Source organism: Panicum virgatum, chromosome 8K (genome assembly GCF_016808335.1).
Source record: "Panicum virgatum strain AP13 chromosome 8K, P.virgatum_v5, whole genome shotgun sequence".
Lineage (NCBI taxonomy): Eukaryota > Viridiplantae > Streptophyta > Magnoliopsida > Poales > Poaceae > Panicum > Panicum virgatum.
This window is the reverse complement of record NC_053143.1, coordinates 21,898,518-21,918,787: the sequence shown is the minus strand read 5'-3', so window position 1 is coordinate 21,918,787 and position 20,270 is coordinate 21,898,518. Positions and strand designations below refer to the sequence as shown.

Sequence of the window (20,270 nt, the reverse complement as noted above, 5' to 3'; positions counted from 1 at the left end):
TCCGGCCGCGGGCGCTGGGAGTCTGTTGGGGGCGGCCGAGACGATGGAGTGCGCACGCGCTAGCTGCTCGATCGGCAGGGCGTTGGAAGGCGGCGTCGTGCTCGACCGATCGGAGTATAAAACGGCGTCGCGCGCCGTTGTGCTGGATGAATCACCAGTGACAACCAGCTTCATGGTAATCCGGACAGATCCGTTTGATTCTGCTAATTATTAACTGCCCCGGGGGTTTAGGAAAGATTCATCATTATCCGGCCGCCGGGCGCGCGAGAGTTGGAGTTTTTCTTTTCTGCCAGGGGGTGTGTTCAAACGCGCGCACAACGGGAGGAAACGAAGCAGTAGGTTATGCATAGCTAAAGTATTTTTGGGAAGCTGTTAAATTGTTGCTGCTTGAAACGGTAGCTGTTTCACATTGTGAAATTTCAAATTTATCCCGGAATGGAACTCGTTAATTGCTGCTTGGAAATGTCGTTGCTGTTTGGGAAAAGAAAAATAACAGAGAGATCAGATAGAGACTGGGCTAGAGAGTAGCTGTTTCACATGGCGAAATTTCGAATTTATCTGGAATGTTCCCAGGTGTGAATGCGTTTATATATCCTGTGTGGCAAAAATGTTGCCAAAAAAGCGTTTGAACGGACCCTTTTGGGAAGAGATTTGGTTTTACACAAATTAACTTTCCTTTCATGTTCCATTTTCAGAATATGCTGTTTTACATTCAAATTTTGTGGCATGAAGATTTGTGCAAGATAGATATTGCAAATAGCCTATGACAAACTTGGTTTGGTGCTCAACTCATGCAAAAGCCAAATAAATTTTTACCTTCATCTAGAAAGAACATTACCATGCCAGAGGGCATGTAGCCTAGTGGTTATGAGAGTTTCGGTAGCACCTCAGGTTCTAGGTTCGACTCCCCTTAGGAACAAATATTCTAGAATTTATTGACATTGTGCTTTCGGTGGTAGGCGATGTTCTCGTCGACAGCGACACACCCGTGGTGACTTCATCAATCTCGATGATTTGCCGAATCAGTCTTTAAAGATGCTCATAGGGGTAAGATTTGCGTGCGTGTATTCATAGAATTAGAGTGTGCATCCTTTATTAATATCTGAGTTGTACTGTGTAATCTCAAAAAAAAACCTAAAATGACGACCAGAGAAATGGTGCAAGACGAGGGTGTGGCCTCAACAGTCATATTTTTTTTACCATTGAAAGGTGTATCATTACATTTCCTTTTAATACCATTTTTTTGGTAGCCCTGTGTAACACCCTAAATTTCACATTAGAAGAGTCTAGCTTAGTTTCATAATTTTCTAGTTTCAAAAAGGATCATTTCTGCACTTTTGAAAACTCACCATATGCTTTAATTTGATTTGTTGCATTCATGCTGGTGCATATTTTATTTTTGTATGATTGTGGTCGAGTTTCTAAAGCTCCCAGAATTTTTCTGAAATTTCTGAGCCTTTCTTCTATTTTCTACGAGTTTATCTTATTTTCTGGGCAAAGTAAAACTCTTTTTTTCTCTTTTCTCCTTTTCTTTTCTCTTTCTGGTCCGCCAGCCTATCCTTCTTCTCCTGCGGGCCCGTTTTCCCTTTCCTTTCCCCTCTTTCTTTCTTTTGGCCCAATCTGGCTCATCCACCTCACCCCTCTTTCTTTTCTTCTCACCGAAAGGTGGGCCCCGCCCGTCATCCCTCTCCTCCGGCCGAGTCTGGCACGGACGCGAGTTAGGACGGAGCCCACGGCCTGCACGCCGAGGCAAGGCCTACTCGGTCTCTGTGGCCTGCACCTCGCCTCTCTTTTTCCCCTTCCGCGGTCCACAGAAACCTAGCCGCCTTTTACTATTCGTCTGCCCCACGCGCACGTGCTGCTCTGCCGCACCCAGGCTCCGCGCGCTGCCGATGATCTCCCTCGCCACCGCCACTCAACTTTTTTTGGTAAGCTAGGAAGCTTCTCCATTCGGTCCCGGTCCGTTTCCTCTCCGTCTCATCCCGATCTCGTGCAAGGGTGAGCCCTTCCCCGCTCACCGGAGCGCCGCCGCCGCGAGCACTCGCCGCCGGCCACTCTCCGCGCATCCCGAAAGCCCCAAAATCTCTCCAACATTAGTCGCGCGCATGCTTACTGGCCAGTCTACGTAACTTTTGGTGCGCCGTGGCGCCAAATCCTAACTGCTCCGGCGTCCCACCGCTGCTAGGTCATCCCGGCCTTTGGACCAAGATCCAACGGCCCAGAATCGATCCAAACTCTGTCAAACCCCAATCCCACCGGTCAACTTGGTCTTTAGCAGTTTAGCCCTCTTGTTTTTCATAAATCAACCCGCCGTCCACCGTTACTCAAAAATAATTCTGTTTTAGTCCTGTTTTCTTTTTGTTTAGTCCTTTTTATAGTTTCTCTTGCATATAAAACCCTGCAGCGCCGTTTTTAGCATATCTTCACCATTTTAACTCTGTTTGAAGCATTCTTGGTACCATTGCGATCGTTGTAATGCGTAGAACCAGTTTTTAAGTCTTTTATCTTTATTTTTTGGTGATTGGTGTACTGTTTTAATTTGTGTTTCTATTGTTTGCTTGTATGTACTTATATTGCTTGGCTTGTACGTGATGAGTAGACGAGGAGCCGTTCAAGAACGTCCAAGATCAAGATTTTGAAGATTTTGAGCAGCAGCAAGTGATAGAGGAAGGCAAGTATATTCCTTTATCATTTTCAACAGAGACCAAAAGTGTGTTCAGTGTGTAGCTTTGGAGACCATGTCATAGTAGGGACTTTTGGTTTGTTAAAGAAAATGTCATTTCTACTTAGCGAAAATTTCCAACAAATTGCAGTTGGCCCTACCAAAATATCTACTACTTCAAAATATTTTCAACCCCATGAAGCCAATCACTATGCATGTGATGAGCGCTTAAAGCAAGATTGAAACCAAAGAATTTTTTTTACCAAAAGCCATTAAAATTTAGCCTTTTAAGAGTAAAAAAATATGTGCTAATAGTACCACGAATCAACTCGAACTAGTATATTTGAATAAAAAACCGCAAAGTGGCATGCACGCCACCTCTAGGGCTGTACAAATGTTAAGTGGGGTGGGGGTGATTGCAACAAAGTGCATCACATTGGAGAAGAGGTTCAATAATGATGCGTTGGTATGCACAATGAACCTAGAGCTTGAGATGGGAAAGCATGGCAATGGTGATTGTTTTCACATTGGTCACAACCAGATCGAAGACCATGCAGTGGTTCTAGATCTTCTAGACACACCCAAGGAAGAGGAGCACTGTTGTGTGCCATATGGCAGGGGGAGTGCCTAGTAAATCAGTACCCACACACGGTGATCACGCAAGGGGCACGAGGGAGAATGCAGCCCAAAGCGAGGAAACCCTGTGGCAAAGCATGAAGAGGTGATCAATGTCCTCAATACTAGTGTAGAAGGGGGCATTGGATGGATTCAAGGCAGTTGTAAGAATACATGCGAGCTCAGCATGCGTCCTTCCATGGTGAATGACCCAAAACCAAACCCACACCTTGGTGGGAACAAAATTATCTCAGTTCACATAGGTGAAAGGAGAGCCTATCAGTGTTTAGCTGCCAAGCCCATCGAGAGGTACCCCTAAGGTGGTTAGTTCAAGTGAGGGATCATCAAGTTTTGGATCGCCCGAGGTGGTTAGCTTAGTGCCGAAGGTTACAGGAAGAGTGACAGAGCCGATCGGCGTGGACAAATTTTTGGGGACAATGCCATAGAAAGACGCTTTGCTGGGGGTAAGCATGTTGAATATGTCCTACCCCATCTTCTTTAGAGTACTCACGAAGAGTAGGTTGAGACTGCTCCCGTCGTCGATAAGTACATGAGTTAATTATGACCCGACCACTACAGGGTCTAGTACGAGCGGAAACTTTCCCGGCTCGGAGAAGCCGGTTCACTGATCTTCCCTGGGGAAGGAGATCAGTACCTTGCTGTGTCTTAGTGGGTACTGTATGACAGGCTCAATCGACAGGATTTCACATAGAGTTGGCTTTTGTGTGCGCTTCGAAAAGCTAGGGTCGCCGCTGAAGATGACATTGACCATGTTGGCAGGGTGCTGGAAACCCTGCCCACCATCTTTGTTTTCTTCACCCTCCTTATCCTTCTTCTGTCTTGATCAGGGAGAGGAGCATTGAGGGACTTGTGGAGGGATACGCACTCGAAGAGAGTATGCTTAGACTTCGGGTGCATTGGCCATTGTTTGTGAAGGATCTTCTCGAATTGGTCCTGTTGGTTGCACAACTTCTTGCCTCGTGGGTTGCACATCATAGCCACAACAGTATCATCTATCTTGCACTCTTTGTTGAAATATCGCTGGCCTCTGTCCGGTCTTTGATCATTCGTGTGCTTCCCACCGTTGTTGTCATTGCACCGGGGGGAAGCGATCGCGTTCTTGCTCCTCTTGGTTGGCCCATTGTTGCATCATGTCGCGTAGTGCAACGACCGTCCTGGGGCAGCTGCGGCCAAGCTACAGTACATTTGTTGGATGCCGAGACTATTGTGGAAGCAGTCGATGATGTCATCATCAGAGATGTTTGCGATGGTGGCGCGGGTGTCGAAGAATCTCTGCGTGTAAGACCTTAGGGACTCATTGCGTTCCTGCTTGCACTGTGACAAGTCGTGGTGAGTGGCTACTCACTGCAAGGAGCCATGGAAGTTGTCGATGAATACTTTCTTCAGGTTCTCCCAGCAGTGGATGGAGTCGGGCTTCAAGCTCTCCAACCAAGTCAGAGGAGCTGATTCAAGGGTATCAGGAAGTAGATAACTTTGATGGAGTTGGTGCCCCCAGCAACTTCAATGGATGTCAAGTAAGAATGTAACCATTGACGTGGATCTTGCTTACCATCGAACTTCGGGTACTCGGCATAGGAGATGTTCTAGCTGAATGGCGGGAAGCGATTAGCTTCGTCGATGAAGCGCTCCTGGCGTCGAGAGTTGACAACTATGCGCGCATCATGGTGGGAGTTGATGTGTTCGCGAAGGTCTCGGTCACCACGTGGTTGGTAGTCGCTGCCTCATAGTGGCCAGTCATGTAGAGGATTAGTCAGTTGATGATTGGCGACGTGCTGGTTGCCATATGTTGGTTGCCGCGATGCTGGTTGCCGCCATGCTGGTTCTAGTCCGGTGGACGATTGGGCTGGTGAACCTCTTGGTTATCACCACCCTGCGGCTTATGCTACCATTAGGCATACGATTGGCTTCGGCAACCACACTCGCGGTTCTGCAATGAGAGTGGTGGACTAAGTGCATTGGATTCTGCGCGTCCAACCATATCATCGCCTTCTTGGTGAGCTACATCACGCGTTTTTCTCCGGTGTTACAGGGACTTTGTAACAGGAGCAAAGCCTGGACGATGTTCACGATGGGAGTGCTGAAGATGCGGTCATCAGCTACATTGAAGGCGTTGTGGAGGTTGCCTGGGCCGACTGACGGGGTTTGCTGGCATCAATTCTACGCTCGGGCAGCCGCATTCTGCCTGCGCAGACCCTGTTTGCATTTGCGCTCCATTTTCGCAGCCCTGCAGGCGTAGTCTTCATCTTGAGGAGTGTCCACATTGATTTCATCACCAGAAACATCCTGTTCTAGCTCATCACGGTAGCCGGAATCGTTATCCAATTCATTGATGGACGCCATGAAGACGTGGCGATCTAGAGAAGAGTTGTGAGTGGCATCGATGGACGCCATGAAGACGTGGCGATCTGGAGAAGAGTTGTGAGTGGTGTTGTAATCGACTAGTGCAGTGTTGGCTGGACCTTCCTCCATGATTGGAGAAAGCAGCCTGCCCCTTCTAGTAAGGCAGGTCTGGGATGTTGGCCACAAGGCAGGCGTCATCGAGTAGTTCAGCAGGCTCGAAGCCCTTCCACTACACGAAATGTCCTTGTGGCGTAGAAGTTATAGTAAGGCTCAGGAGACTATTCGAGGGTGAGGCGGGATCGTCATCCAAGTCCGAGTAGTTGTCGAATATGGGAGCCCCCGACAAGCAGTGACTTCTTGCTCTTCGATGTTGAGTAGGCAATCTAGATCCTCCTCCAGTGCAGAGAGGGATGTGGAGTACGTGGCTGCTTGTTAAGAAGCAGCCGCATTGTGTAACCCGAAGGGGAGCCCGATACCTTTGTCTCGGAGCAGATTAGATCTGCCCTGAGAAGTCTTGGTGTAGCGCGAGTTGAAGTCACATTGAAAATGGATTCCTCCTCGATCTCCCTAGCAAGGTCTGGAAGCAGGGTATCATCAAGATTGTTGACGAACTCATCAAGATCGTTGCGTTGGTTGTTGCAGATGCCTCTGGCTCCCTAGAGTTGGATAGGTGGCTGTTTAAACCACCCCAGCCATTGGTGATGCAAATCTAGGAGCCGAAGACATACGTGGTGCCCTCGTCGAGCACAGCGCTGGTGAAGTTAAACGATGTCATCGAGTTTGCCGGTCGATCATCGAAGATCACCCCTACCTGGCACGTCAGCTGTTAATATTTAGCCGCCAAGCCCATCGAGGAATAGCCCCGAGGTGGTTAGTTTCAGGTGAGGGATCGCCGAGTTCTAGAACGTGATGGTGTAAGAAACATGAAACTTTAGACAGCTTTGGTCCGCCGAGAGCGTAATACCCTACATCCTGTGTGTTGTTTCGTATTGCCTTACATGTTGATGTGTTTAGAGGGGTCCCTGCCCACCCTTATACAATCTTGGGGGCAGGGTGTACATGGAAATCACAGCCGAACACTATCTTAGAAGTTCTACTCGAGCACGGTTGAGTAGTTTCCTTCTAATCCAACTAGTCCTACACCTGATCTGAGTAGTTACAAGAGGATAAGGTATAGTCCACCTGTCATCCCTTATACTAGAACATTCTACGCCTGTAAGCAGTCCTACTACCCCGAGTCTGACAGAGCTGCTAAGAGCAAGTACAATAATGATCTTATAGCCAAGCAAATGCTGGTGTGGAGGAGAGAGAGAGAGTAGAGCCTGACTCTTAAGGCACCCCAAAGGTAACCACACAATACTATCTTGAACACATTCCATGTCATCTATATACAAAGTAAAAAGTAACCCGTCCATCAGCTCTCTTTTGTGGCAATCCTATAGACAGGCTGGTCATCCTCATCCTCTGTCTCTCTGCTCTCTCCCATTCTGCCCCCGCCGCAAGGGCCGCGCTAGCCTGCTCCCTGTGAGGTTGTGACCCCGTCCAAGAGCTAGCCGCTCCCAGCCATCCGTTACTTTTTATCTTCTTCATACTGCCTCCGTTTTAAATATCTAAACTCCAAAGATTTGAAGTAGTAGAGAACATTATGTCACAGAGGGAGTAGTAGAGAATAAAAAAACACATTCCATGTCATCTATGTTTTAAAAAAACATTAAACAGAGGGATTAGTAGAGAATAAAAAAACATTAGGTCACAGGTCTTTACATGGTTCTAAACTCCAAAGATTTGAGGTGTTCCCGAGGGACAGGAATATAGCACGACTGGTCGCGCGGACACAGAGCGTGCGATCCCATCTCCTTTCCACAATACTTCTTGCCCCCATGTACAGCTAGCCTGCACAGGTCTTTTTGGTATAAATTTTCTCCATAAAACATATTTTATCTTCTTCATATTGCCTCCGTTTTAAATATCGGTTGCACCACTATGTTTTAGTCAACGAAGCGAACAAAACTAGATCTTACTCGCATATATTTTTACGCTAGTACCATATTGCTATTTGTTATACGCATAAGTTGTTAGCAAAATGGAACATTTTCATATACATGAATTGTTACACATATAAGATAAAAGTTATCATAAAAAATTTATTTGTTGTCATAAAATAAAGTTGCCACAAAAAGCATGATCTGCTATAAATCTGAGTTGTCATAAATAAAATCTATCATATACATAAATTGCCAAAAAAATTAGATATCATACACATAATAATCTATCTATATACTATAAAGATCGAAAATAATTAAACACTTTTCTCACCCATATCGGACTCACTATACCCCTCACGCTGGACCCACTCGTCAGGGTTGAGGGAGGTGGAAGGAGATGTGGACTCACTATACCCCTCACGCTGGACCCACTCGTCAGGGTTGAGGGAGGTGGAAGGAGATGTAGACCCATAGAAACCGCGAGTTCCGGAGTGTTTGTGCCAAAAACCCAATCATTTTGTCACCGTCCCATATCATACCCGTCCGCGTACCCACCCTGTACCCTCGACAAGTTCTGGCCTCGCTGTTGTGAGGGCGCCCTGCTGGGCGCTTGACCGCCTGGCCGACGACGCTGATGCGCACGGCCTCGCGGCGTGGGAGGAGGCCACCGCCTTCGCGGGGCCCTGAGCACTCGGCCTCGCAGCGTGGGTGATGTGCACGAGCAAAACTGGCGAGCCATGGCCGGCCGCGTGCAGCAGCACCGTCCGGCGGCGAGGCCTGGAAACGAGCATGGAAACGACATGAACGCGCAAGAATGAGGAGAGCAGGAGCATCACTGAGTCGAGGGGAGTCGATTTTTATATCTAGATTGGATGGAGAAGAGCCGGAGGTGAGAGTTCAACAGCGAGGGGCGGAGTTACTATTCACGGGGGTTTCCCATGGTCTGGAGCTTCGATCCCGGCCATGGAGATCACAGCTCAAGGGGGAAAGAGGAGGAAAGGGAGGTAGGAAGGTGGTGGAGGTGCGGATGGCGGCGATTTGATTTTGGTGACCGGAATTAGGTGAATGTGATCGGCTGATGGCTTGCTCGAGCTCGGTTGTGCCTGACTAGAGGAAGAAGAAGAAAGAGTAGGCTGCCATAGAGAAGAAGAGATAGGAAGGGCAGGTGGATTGGAGGGGATTAGGATAACATCGATACAATAAACGAGGATGCCCGGAATGGAAGGACCTCTGCCGTGATTGCGTGACACGCCGCAGTCGCCGTGACCGACGGCCGGTCGCGGGAAGTGAGGTTCGCCGAGCGGCAACGCGTGGTGGGATGGGCATAGTGAAGCTTTGCGCGGGTATGGAGCAACTAAAATAATATGAAGCAAATAAAATATTTTTTGGTATAGCTTCAAATAAAAGATCTATTTGCTCGTCATGCGTGCTGCAGGCCTAGGACCAACGGGTACGTCAGATTGCTGGGCCAAAGGAGGGCCAGCTCGCAGTCGCGCGCAACGGTTCGTGTCTTAGATTTTTCCGTTCCTGAGCTACTCAAATTGACGCATTCAACAGCCGCCCGAAAAATATGATGCTCGTCCCCTCACTTATCTCCTCGCCTACAACCGCAGCTCTGTGATTGTGCGATTGCACTACAGTTTTATTCTGGCCCGGACACGCCAACATTCTACGACACTGCAGCAGAACGCAAACACTTCTATAGAAAAACAAATGTGAAGAAATACCAAATTGATCGCTCATAGTACGAAGAGACGTACATTGCTAACCCAACACATACCAAAAAGTACTTCGCAATAGGGGGTTAACATACAGAATTCTGAGTTGCACTTCGCAAAAGCCCAAAAGCAAATTTCCAAACACTGATCATACCACTAGGCAACAAGCTATCACCTAATAAATGGCTAAATGTCACTTTAGAGTTTATACACCGACAACAGAAGGAATCAACCTTAACAAAAAAAAATGCATCAAAAAACAGAAAGCTCCTATAGCATATGAGCCCTGTACAGTAACGGTAATTTACAAATGCAGCAAGCACATCATCTACTCTGGGGCTATAGGGATGCCAAGGGCATCAGGACAACAATTCCAAAATCACAGAATCTGCTCTTGTCCCCGGACGATCCCCAGCTCCAAATATGCCTATAATTTACACTTGTTTGCTTCAAGTATGGCTCGGTCATCTCCTACCATCCTGTCCAAGCTACGTCAATCAAGGGTCTGTACAGCAATGCAGCTCGGGTTCCAGATTCCAATATGAAGAATAGAGCTCCACCCAGGAGCAACCTCCTAGCACGAAGCACTAACTAGATAACTGCCGATGACTATACACTTCTCAACTCTGTCAGAGGGAGCAATCACACGCAGTACAATGCAGGCACCATTCTGTTTCCCATAGTTGGCCACCAATGCACCCAATAACACAGGAAAATACAGTGCTCAATTACCTGGATCGCTCTTAGAAATCGAGGTGGGATGCGCATATAGATCAGCCCCAAACTGACCTATGTGATCCCATAGTTTGCCCCCCAAGTATACAAGGAAAATGGTTTCGGAAAGAGTGGCACTCCTGTGGGCAGATGTCATAAAATCCCATTCAATACTCTCTGGTAGTAATCATACTGCCGGGTGCGCCAAGCATCCATGCTGCTACTGATCAGCGAGAGGACCAGGGATACACATTGCTGCAACCATAGCAAGACTAAGTAAGAGAAGTCCGGAAATGATACTACCAAACATTAGTCAACTAACCTCTTCAGTGAGACTCAAGTGGAACCTCTTTCTCAAGTTTTGTATAGTGCGAGGACCACCTTTAAAGCATGGGAAGCCAGAATCCTGGTAAGAGAAAAAATTTACACATGTAAGCTAATTTCTGTCAGTGGCTTCTACAAGCCAATTAGAGAAACAGTTAGGTCAACATAATTACAGGATAATAAATATATCACAGGGTCCACATGAAACTTTGAAACAGGTGTACACTAGGGGCAGGAAAATATAACAGTCACACCAAAAGTCTAACTCATTAACATACAAAAGTAGAAGTTTGAATGTAACGAAACTATTCACTTTTGGATGAGAAAATATTGGACAAAGATTGGCAAAGAACCTTGGATAACTTTGGTCAATATACGACATGGGAAGAAAGATCTACGGCAACAATTCTATACTAATATACATCATAAAATATTGAGTTTTATAGTTATAAGGCATACATAGGCAAATAGTCATGTGCCATCAGATAGGCAACAACATGAAACGTGCCAAATCCTTTTGATAAAGAAAATACCTGTAACATTTCTACAAGAAGTATAATACGCTCTGCATGCTTCCGACAAGTTAGGAAACCTTGAATGCATAACACCTGAAGAAACGGAAATTTTAAAATAAGAAGATACAAATTGGATAGGCCCCAGCAATGAAGGTAGACAACATACCTTGAAGTAGTCAAAGAACTCGCTGGGAGTTCCCTCTGCATCAGAATCCATCACCTAGCAAAGTTCCAACCACAAAAGTTGAAAAGGATTGAACATTTCCATAGTTCAACTTCACACAGTATTAAAATTTCAAATCAAATTGACCATCAGTAGACATACTTCAAGGAGCTCCCTTGTCAGCTTAAATGGCGCACTCTCAAAATTTACACCACCAGGAGAGTTTGATAGCATGAAACCAAAATCAATGTGAATAATATGTCCTTCCTCATCTATCAGAAGATTTCCGTTGTGGCGATCTTTGACCTGTAATTAACAAAAAGCACCAGCCATGTGCGTAGCACACCATCTTGAAGATGCAACTGGGTAAATTCCCTCTATGCCACTGAAATTTTAACCTATCACCTATGTACCATCAAAAATTAAGCCATCCCACAACGCCACTGAAAATTGTAATCTCATCCCTTGTGTGCCATTGCCATTATCACTATCCAAAAATAGAGTATAACACCGTTAAATCGCTAAGATCTTTCAGCGTTTTCCCAATTGTACACCTCCCCAAACCTTATCCATATCAGCCGCCTCCTGTCCTCCCCAAACATTTTTTTTTGAACCATATCCTCCCCAAACCTTATCCGCAGCTCCCACCGCCGAGCGCCCCAAAATCCCAGCATCGATCCCCACTGCTTCCCGCGCGGTCGCCCAGTCCCATCGCGGCCGCCGCTCAGCGTGCGCCCTGTGCGGGCCCACCTGGCCACCGCTCGCCATGAGCTGCTCGAGCGGAGGACGTGCCTGGCCGCCACTGCTAGCGTGGCCACGCTTGAGCCGGGGCGCCTGGCCACCGCCCGCTTGCGCGGCCACGCTCGAGCAGTACGTGGGCCCGCATGGCTGCCGCGCTCGTGTGGCTGCGGGAGCAGGCCCGCTGGCCGCAGCCATGATGCTTATGTGGACATCAATGGCTACTTGTATGGCTGCTTCTATGGACAGCAATGATGTTATATAGACATCAACAGTTGTTTGACTGGTTACTTATTTGGATAATAGATTCTTGTTCTGTGCGTGTGTGACATCAGTTAATATATGGTTCCATTTGGTCTGTGCATTAGTGAATCAATAAACATGGAGATCTCATAAACATGTAAGATCTCTGCAATAAACATGACTATTGTTGTTGAATGCAATGGCATATAAGGGATAGTTCAACTCTTCTAAGAATGGGTAATATTATCTTTTTTACCTTCAGTTAAGAGCCACAGCCACATGACTCTGCTGTAACAGTAATGGCACATAAGGGATAGGGTTAAATTTTCAGTGGCATTGAGGGGATGGCTTAGTTTTTGATGGCACATAGGGGACAAATTAAAATTTCAGTGGCATAGAGGGAATTTACCCTTCAAAAAAGAGAATAGAGGGAAAAGCAATCACCAGCAAACTGCTTCTCTTTTGGAAATGAAAAAGGATTGAATTGCAATTTGTTTACAAAGAATGGCAACAACACTTCAATAAATGTTGATGTCAGGTGAAAATACTGAGATTCCAGTAAACCTACTCATTGTTCAACATCATAAGGCAACACACAACCAAATGTAATATTTGATTTCAATACCTGGAGTAGGTAGCATAGAATCGAATATCCTGCCATGCTTTCCACAAAATTTCTCTGTGAAAATAAAAAATATCAATACTCTGCTACATGTACTGAAAGTTTTCAAGCAGTTGCTTTCCAACTTAACTTTTAACATTGCCAATTAACAAGTACTAAATTTAAGAGTGTCTTCATAAATCAAAAGGCATTCTTTATCAAGACATGCAGTGTCCACATACACATATATCATGCTTCAAGAGTGGACAACAATTTTCATGTTGATGATTACTGAAAACACATGTCAATCTTTTTCATCCACAACACAAATGCATTAATCTGCACCTAAGTGGAACCTCACTGTGTGCCATTTCTTGTCTTGGAGGCTGGGAAATTAACATTAGTCAAGAGTGTCTGAAAATGCAACTCACCTGTGCAAGTTTGAAATTTGGAGAATTTTCTTCATACTTAGCCACATAGTAGTCACGGAGATTTGAGATATTGGGAAACCTACTTTTGATGGAATGGATTGATGCCTGCAGTGAAATGTAAAAGACAGGTACAATCAAACATGAGACAAAATGCAGAGAAGCAGAACACATTAACAAATTGCAAGTACCGTATCAGGTATAGTCTCAATCAGTGCTGTATAAGCAGAAGTCACAATAACTTCATAAGGCCGCAGCCAAAGTGGCAAACCCGCTTCTTGATATATGTCTGTAATTAAATGTAGTTTTTGAAGTGAATCTCATAGATATGCTATATCAACAATAACATAAAAACAATCATAACATTTTGACGCTGCAGTGTCTCAATTTTCTGATCCAAATACACCTATGACAACCCAATAAAGTGTCATGGGACAAATGCTACTTCTATATCCAGGAACTTGCTTCTATTTTTATGTACAAGAAATAAGACTATTTAGATGTGCTATTTTCTTGCATTCATGGCTTTCCCCAAGAAGAATAAGATTACATATATGGATAAATCTGCACATAAGTTGGTTTCTGCACTTCAAAAAAGTCACAGATGTAGAACATGTTAATATCACAGCTAAATGTTTACGGATGGAGATACATGAGGATAACTAACAAATTAGAACGACATCAAATGATAAGACATAAAAGGTCAATCTAACACATTGCTTTCTGAAGGAAATCGCAAACTTTCTCCTACATCAGGTGAAGAACAGGTACAATGTGAACAAAAGAATATCCGCACTATGTAAAAAAATATTACAATCATTGTACATCGAGGAAGTTCTCACCATAGAAGTGTGCAACAAGCTGCACAGCCAAGTGTTCCTGACGGCAGTCATCACCACTCTTGACAATAATCTACAATATGAGATGTTTCAGCAGCATGGCAATAATAACCAAAAATGATTCAGCACAAAAAATTACAGAACATGCAGGCTCTTAATTCAAAGGTATGACGAGGGATGTTAGCGAACATGCAACTCACAGAGTACTTGAATACATCCAGTTTGTCACTATGAACAGAAAAAGGATCACGCAATTTAACTATTTCAAATTCAGGACACTAGACTGAACAACCCTTATTCCAAGATAAAAATATCAGAATCCTTCAATAGACACAGCAAATTTTCCAAAGAGGCAACACAATACCTTAATTCAAACAAAGTCCATAATGGAAGTCTATATTGTTAATGATGCCGCTGCCAAATCTAAATGATTTGGACAATGAAAGAAGTTATTACAAGTTTTTAAGGTGAAGTAAAATTATGATTATGATTAACTTAGAAAAGTGATATTACATTTATCGAATTACCTATGACTATAAAGCTTAAAGGCAACGCATATGCCATACGTGGGGCAAAAAATATATTTATGCCCCGAGAAGAGTACCAGCAAACACACACACAAACACACATCCGCACCAAAGCATTTATCATCCCACCAATATCCAGGCTAGGATAGAAGAAAAAGAACAAAATAATGATGAAAGTTATTTTGCTTACAGAACGCAAGTCCCAACTAGGTGATTTTCCATGAACTGAAGACCGGCGTATTCTCTCCTTCTTGACAGCCCAAAGCTCACCAGCCAAAGCATCAGTTGGTTTTGGATCCCCACCATCAGGGGCCTATGGAAACATTCAAGTTGCTAACTTGTGGAAAAGTACAAAGTAATCAGAATTTAAGTTCACTGCATGGTTCACCTTAGAATCTAAATTTTGGCTGCTCTGCCCAACTCCTTTAAGTGGAAGACCAGGTGGTGCTTCGCCTTTTAGTGCTGCAGCCTAGTCAAGGAAAATAATTCAACAGACATTAGCCCAAAACGTATCAACTATAAATGCAATCAGTGGCGATGTTATTGCAGAATAGCCACCACACTATGCATGGAAACTCTACCTGTTTCCAACTGCATCAATATAAAAATCTAGGCATGGATCAGATAGCTCATTTGAAAGAAAAATGTTACAATGACAGCAAATCATGGATCAAGTGCGTTAGTTGGAGAAAAAATACAGAAAAAAGTATAACTATATAAGAAATATTAAAAGTGAATCAAAAGTTTACATGTCAGCCTCACCTTGACTTCCTCAATGGCAATTGTACTAGGGACACGCCGATGATCCTTCTTGCGTGTGGGCTCATTCTCATCTACGTCATCCATGTTTACTCCAGGAACTGCAGACAAAGTAACTTTAATCCATTCTATTGGCTGATCATCAATTGCCTGGGAATCTTCTGGAGGATCATGAGAATCAGTTTTTGCATGTCGTAGCCTACACCCGGTGTCAGAGATCGCTAGGCTCCTTGAACGACCAAGTTTCTCAACTGAGAAACTAACATTTACAAATTTAACTTTGGTCTCCCAGAGTTGAGCCATTGCTTGATCAATAACCTGAGAGGTTGACTTCAGCGTTCTGTCTGTTTCATAATTTTGTGTATCATGCCGACTCCACAAAGGATATGCCCATGGAGGTGGTTTTGGTAATTGGACATCTCCATTAGCCAAGGGTATCCCACCCTTTGACAGCTTGTGTGCATCTGATGATCCTTTAGAGTGACTGGAGAGAGAACAACAGATGTTCTATGTTACCACAACATCCAGTATCAAAAGATGTGGCAAAGGGCAGTAATTGGGATACAGACTTGTTATAGAAACTAACTATGGCAATTTTTAAGTCAACGTATAGACCTACAGATGACTACCAAAAAGAATGCCAGATTTATGGTAAAGATTTAAACAATTAACTCCAATCAACCTAGCACAAAAGCTGCATACCTTGGTGCTTCTGCTTTTAAAACTTCAACACATATAAGATAAGGAGCTTTTTCCCTAGAGTTAAGAAGAACACACTCATCCTCAGGTATATGAACCACTCGGTAAATGCCTTTTCCCATTGGAAAGCAAACTCCTATGCATAGGACAAACAGAAAAATATCAGGAGAGCATTTTAGCTGATGCTTTGCAATATGCTGATACAATATTCTGATATGAATGGATCCCTAATCCAATGCGGTGATACTAAAGGTAAACAGAGACTGGACCAGAGCAGCAACTAATAGCAAGAGGCTGCTTTTTTTTAACACACAACACATTGGTTAAATGTAATAAGCCTATAATTACATACTATCACAATCGTTTAAGTGCATAACATTCAACAGACCAAACAACAGTATTGATTAAGGAGCATAATGTAGCGAAAACAACTACAGCAACAAAAACCAAAAGATTAAGTATATTGAATACACTATTCTGCGTGGCATGAAGTAAGTTCTAACCATTACCAATCCAAAACAACTAAAACATTGGACAACCATACCTATAAAAACATTAAAGCCACCCTAGAATAGTACCTTAAACTTTTTGTTCATGCAACACTGGTGAAATAAGAAAGGCGAACCAGAACTATTCAAACTGCAGCCCCAAAAAATTAACGAAACAGATAGCAAGGCACGAAGCATATGGATACATCAAGTATCTTATAATGGAAGATGCTAATGTAATCTTACAGACAATTCAGCAAAAAGTATTAGGTATCCAAAGGCTTAGGGCAGGAGTATCTCATGCATACAGGGCAAAGTACAAAAACGCAAAACACACATAAAAAATACTAAAAACAACAGTAATATTCACCATATATTAAAAAGGCAGCAGAAATCACCTCCATTTTTCTCAGCAGAAGCAATCTGGGAATTGATCTCAGTAAGAGACTGCCACATAAAACAAGATATGCTGTTAAACAACATGGCTCAAAGACATGAAGTGAATAAACCATATTGGTGCAAAATAATGTATGTGACCTACCTCCCGAAGAGCAATCTTACGATCTTCGATGGGAAATATGTCTACCAGACCATAAGATGTGTCACATAAAGCTTGAACAAGCTCCAATGAAGCATAGTAAGAACCTTTTCGAAGTTCTGCTATGGCATTGTTTGGTAAAGGTGGTTTTCCTCTTTGCTTCTCATTAGTTCCTGTGCTACCAGGGTGTTTCTGCAACATAAAACACCATCACTAGGAGTAAATACAAATACACATAAGCAAACCGTATTATGCCACTCAACAGCCTTTGTCTAGAAAATATTACTGATACATGATGCAAAGGACATAGTGACATGCATTGATGCAACGATATCACTAAGTATGAAACATCATTCTTTTCCAAATGAAGACAGCATTATGTGATTATATCTACTTTACCCAATGAAAAAGTAGATGTCCAATTGAAATATTTGCATGACAAAAGGAAAATTTTGTAATGTATTATATTGATACACATGCAGCTTTTGTTTGGTTTCATCTGTAGCTTAGGATTCAAGGCTCTGTTGTTGTGGTTGTTAGTTATAGTTGAGCATCTTTGCAACAAAATTAACATATAGGTTCCACCATTTGAAGCACTAGAGTTTGCAATTCAAACAATAAAGTGGAATATATAATGTTGACAGAAGCTAGCCATAAAAAGTTATCTTAACCCATGAGATAATAAATAACTCTCTTGCTTAAACCACTATAATACATAATGATGTACCATACCACTGCAAAAAAAATATTGGAGTTTTCAAACTAGAGAAATAAATTATTAAGAGTAGATTATTTGCCTCTTTCATTACCTTTGAGCCAAAAAGCTCAGAATCTTCAAGTGAACGATCTCTATCACGAAATAGCCTCTTAAAAAAGCTTTCTGATCCTGGGCTCCCCTCTGAAATATTGTTGGGTTGACTACTTTCTATATGTCCACCCTTAGCATCTTCTGGATGCACTCTAAACAACCTACGGAATGACAAGAACTCTGAATTATCTTCCTCTTCAATACCATTGATGCTCCTACCATCATCATCATTTTTCTCAAGCCCCTCAATTCTCCTCTCTTCATGCTTGTCCTTGAACAATTTGCGAAAGAAATTTTCCTTATCACCTTCCTCGAATTTATCATCCTCATTCCTGTCATGAGAAGCTCCTTTCTTTTCTTCATTCTTATCCTTGAAAAGCCTGCGGAAAAAATTATCATCATCTGCATTCTTATGGCCTTTCTCATCTTCCTCTTTCTTGCCTAGCGTACTTCCTTCCTTTCTTTCATCGTTTTTCTCCTTGAAGAGTTGCCGAAAGAAACCATCTCTCTTGTCCTCTTCTATGTTTGCACCAGCCTTTTCCCTCTCATCCTGCTTACTATGTGCACCATCTTTCCTCTCCTCATTCTTCTCTTTAAATATCTTACGGAAGAAACCTTCTCTCTCATCATCCTCCAGACTCTTGCCCCCTCTATCCTCATCCCCATGTCTAGCATGAATGCTGTCTCTCCTCTCCTCGTTCTTATCCTTGAACATCCTGCGGAAAAAGCCTTCCTTCTCATCATCCTCACCTTGTCTATCCTCTTTATCACGGAAGAATCTCTTTAACAGTCCTTCAGAACCTGGCGTTAGCTCCATGTCCTCCTCCTTGCTGTCCCTTAGCAATCTGCGGAAGAAACCATCTTTATCCCCTTCTTCCTCCTCATGTTCCTTGTCCCGGCTATCCTTCAGTAACCTTTTGAAAAATCCTTCCCTGTCCCCATCTTCTTCCTCCTTGTCCCTGCTGTCCCTAAGAAGCCTCTTGAAAAATCCATCCCGGTCCTGTTCTTCATCCTTCTCTCCAGATCGCCTGAAGAGCAGCGCATCACGCATCTTCGGCCCAATGCTCAGCCTCCTGAGCAGCTTGTTATCCTCCGATGATGGTGTGGCTGGCTGCTTCCCTCCATTACCTACAGCATCATCTGGAGCTGCCACATTGGCCCCACCACCGGCTGGGGGGCTCAGGCCAAGCGACGGGGATGACGCAAGGGACAACAGCCGCTGTTTCGACGACCGTATTCTGCTAAGCATGGGGTTGCCTCGGGGACTGGCAGCAGGGGATGGTGGCGCAGGCCGGACCAGCGGCGGCCACTCACCCTGCACGGTGGCTGCAACCTGGCACTGCTCCTGCACCTTATCAATCCCATCCAGGTCATCAGCATCATCCAGCTCGAGCTCCGCGGCGAGGAGCCAGTGCACCTTGAGCGCGATGCGGAGCGACTTGGCGCAGGTGTCGATGACGAAACGGTCGAGGGACGGGCTGGGCTTGTGGACGAGCATGTAGCAGACCTGGAAGAGGTAGGCCTCGAGGCCCGGGAGCGGGAGCGTATACATGCGGTTGCAGAGGTAGTCGCGCACGCCGGCATGGTCGTGCTTGTAGAGGTAGCTGACGGCGATCCACTCGCAGAAGAAGGCGGAGTCGAAGAAGCGCACAAGCCAGCCGCTGCTGCCGACGGGCGGGGCGGCGTCGGCGGCGGAGGGGATCTCCCGCGGCGACTCCTCCGGCCCGAAGCTCAGGCTCCGCAGCCCGAGAAGCCGCACCATGGCCGGCGCGCGCCCTCGGCCCCAAACCCAATCAGCAGACCCTACTCACCGCCGCCGCTGCCAGCTCCGCCGCCGCCTACTCGCCTCCCGCCTCCTCTCACCACCATCACAAGCTGGCTCGGAGTAGCTCGATCCAGCACGCCTCGCAATCCTCAGCAGCAGGCCCGAATCCAATCCAAACCCTACCTTCCGCGCGGCCCCGCGATCCAGAGCCTCCCAAACCCTAGCGCCCCGAAATCGCGCCCAGATTCGCAGCAAGGCGCTACGGAATCGGTGGGCGGGCGGCGGCGAGAGCACGGGGGGGATCGGCCGGGGGGTTTGCGCTGGCTCGATTCGATTCGGGTGGATTCGATTTGAATTGTCGCAGCGTTTTCGTCGCTGGCTGTGGGAGACTTTGATTTGAATTTTTGGTTTTTCTAATTATTTTTTCCACCGTTTCTTGCGGGTTTCTTCTCCGGCGTCGTGGTGGTGGGGTGCGGGTGGGGGAGGGATCGGAGAACGCGGAGCAGGTGGGGGCGGGGATGGCCGCGCCCCGGATCCGCCGTTGCGGCCACTCTGTTGCCCATTTCCTGCTGCACCATCGGATCAGCCAAAGGGGTAAAACACAGGGGGAATTCCCATTACAGTTTCTGATTTAACAAAACATAAATGTTCTATTTTTTTAATTAATTTTAAAATAAATTTTTAACCATCATTTGATGATACATTTCACAAATATCAAAAATGTGGTACCGTTCCAAGCCATTTTAGTATTTGTAGATATTGTTTTTGACCTTTCTATTA

At 45.0% G+C, this 20,270-nt stretch overlaps 1 protein-coding gene across 1 annotated transcript; it reads right to left on the bottom strand.

The window, feature by feature from the left end:
* Positions 1-9,394: 9,394 nt before the first annotated feature.
* Positions 9,395-20,058, bottom strand: LOC120644197 (phosphatidylinositol 4-kinase beta 1-like). Its single transcript, XM_039920759.1, has 16 exons — positions 17,727-20,058; positions 16,921-17,109; positions 16,778-16,826; positions 15,895-16,027; positions 15,196-15,676; positions 14,822-14,902; positions 14,624-14,746; positions 13,910-13,979; positions 13,259-13,356; positions 13,071-13,175; positions 12,664-12,717; positions 11,220-11,363; positions 11,061-11,114; positions 10,913-10,987; positions 10,378-10,461; positions 9,395-10,310 (listed from the first exon to the last, which is right to left on the bottom strand). The coding sequence occupies exons 1-16, from the start codon at positions 19,485-19,487 to the stop codon at positions 10,209-10,211; spliced, it is 3,603 nt and encodes a 1,200-aa protein (XP_039776693.1). The 5' UTR covers positions 19,488-20,058; the 3' UTR covers positions 9,395-10,208.
* Positions 20,059-20,270: the final 212 nt, after the last annotated feature.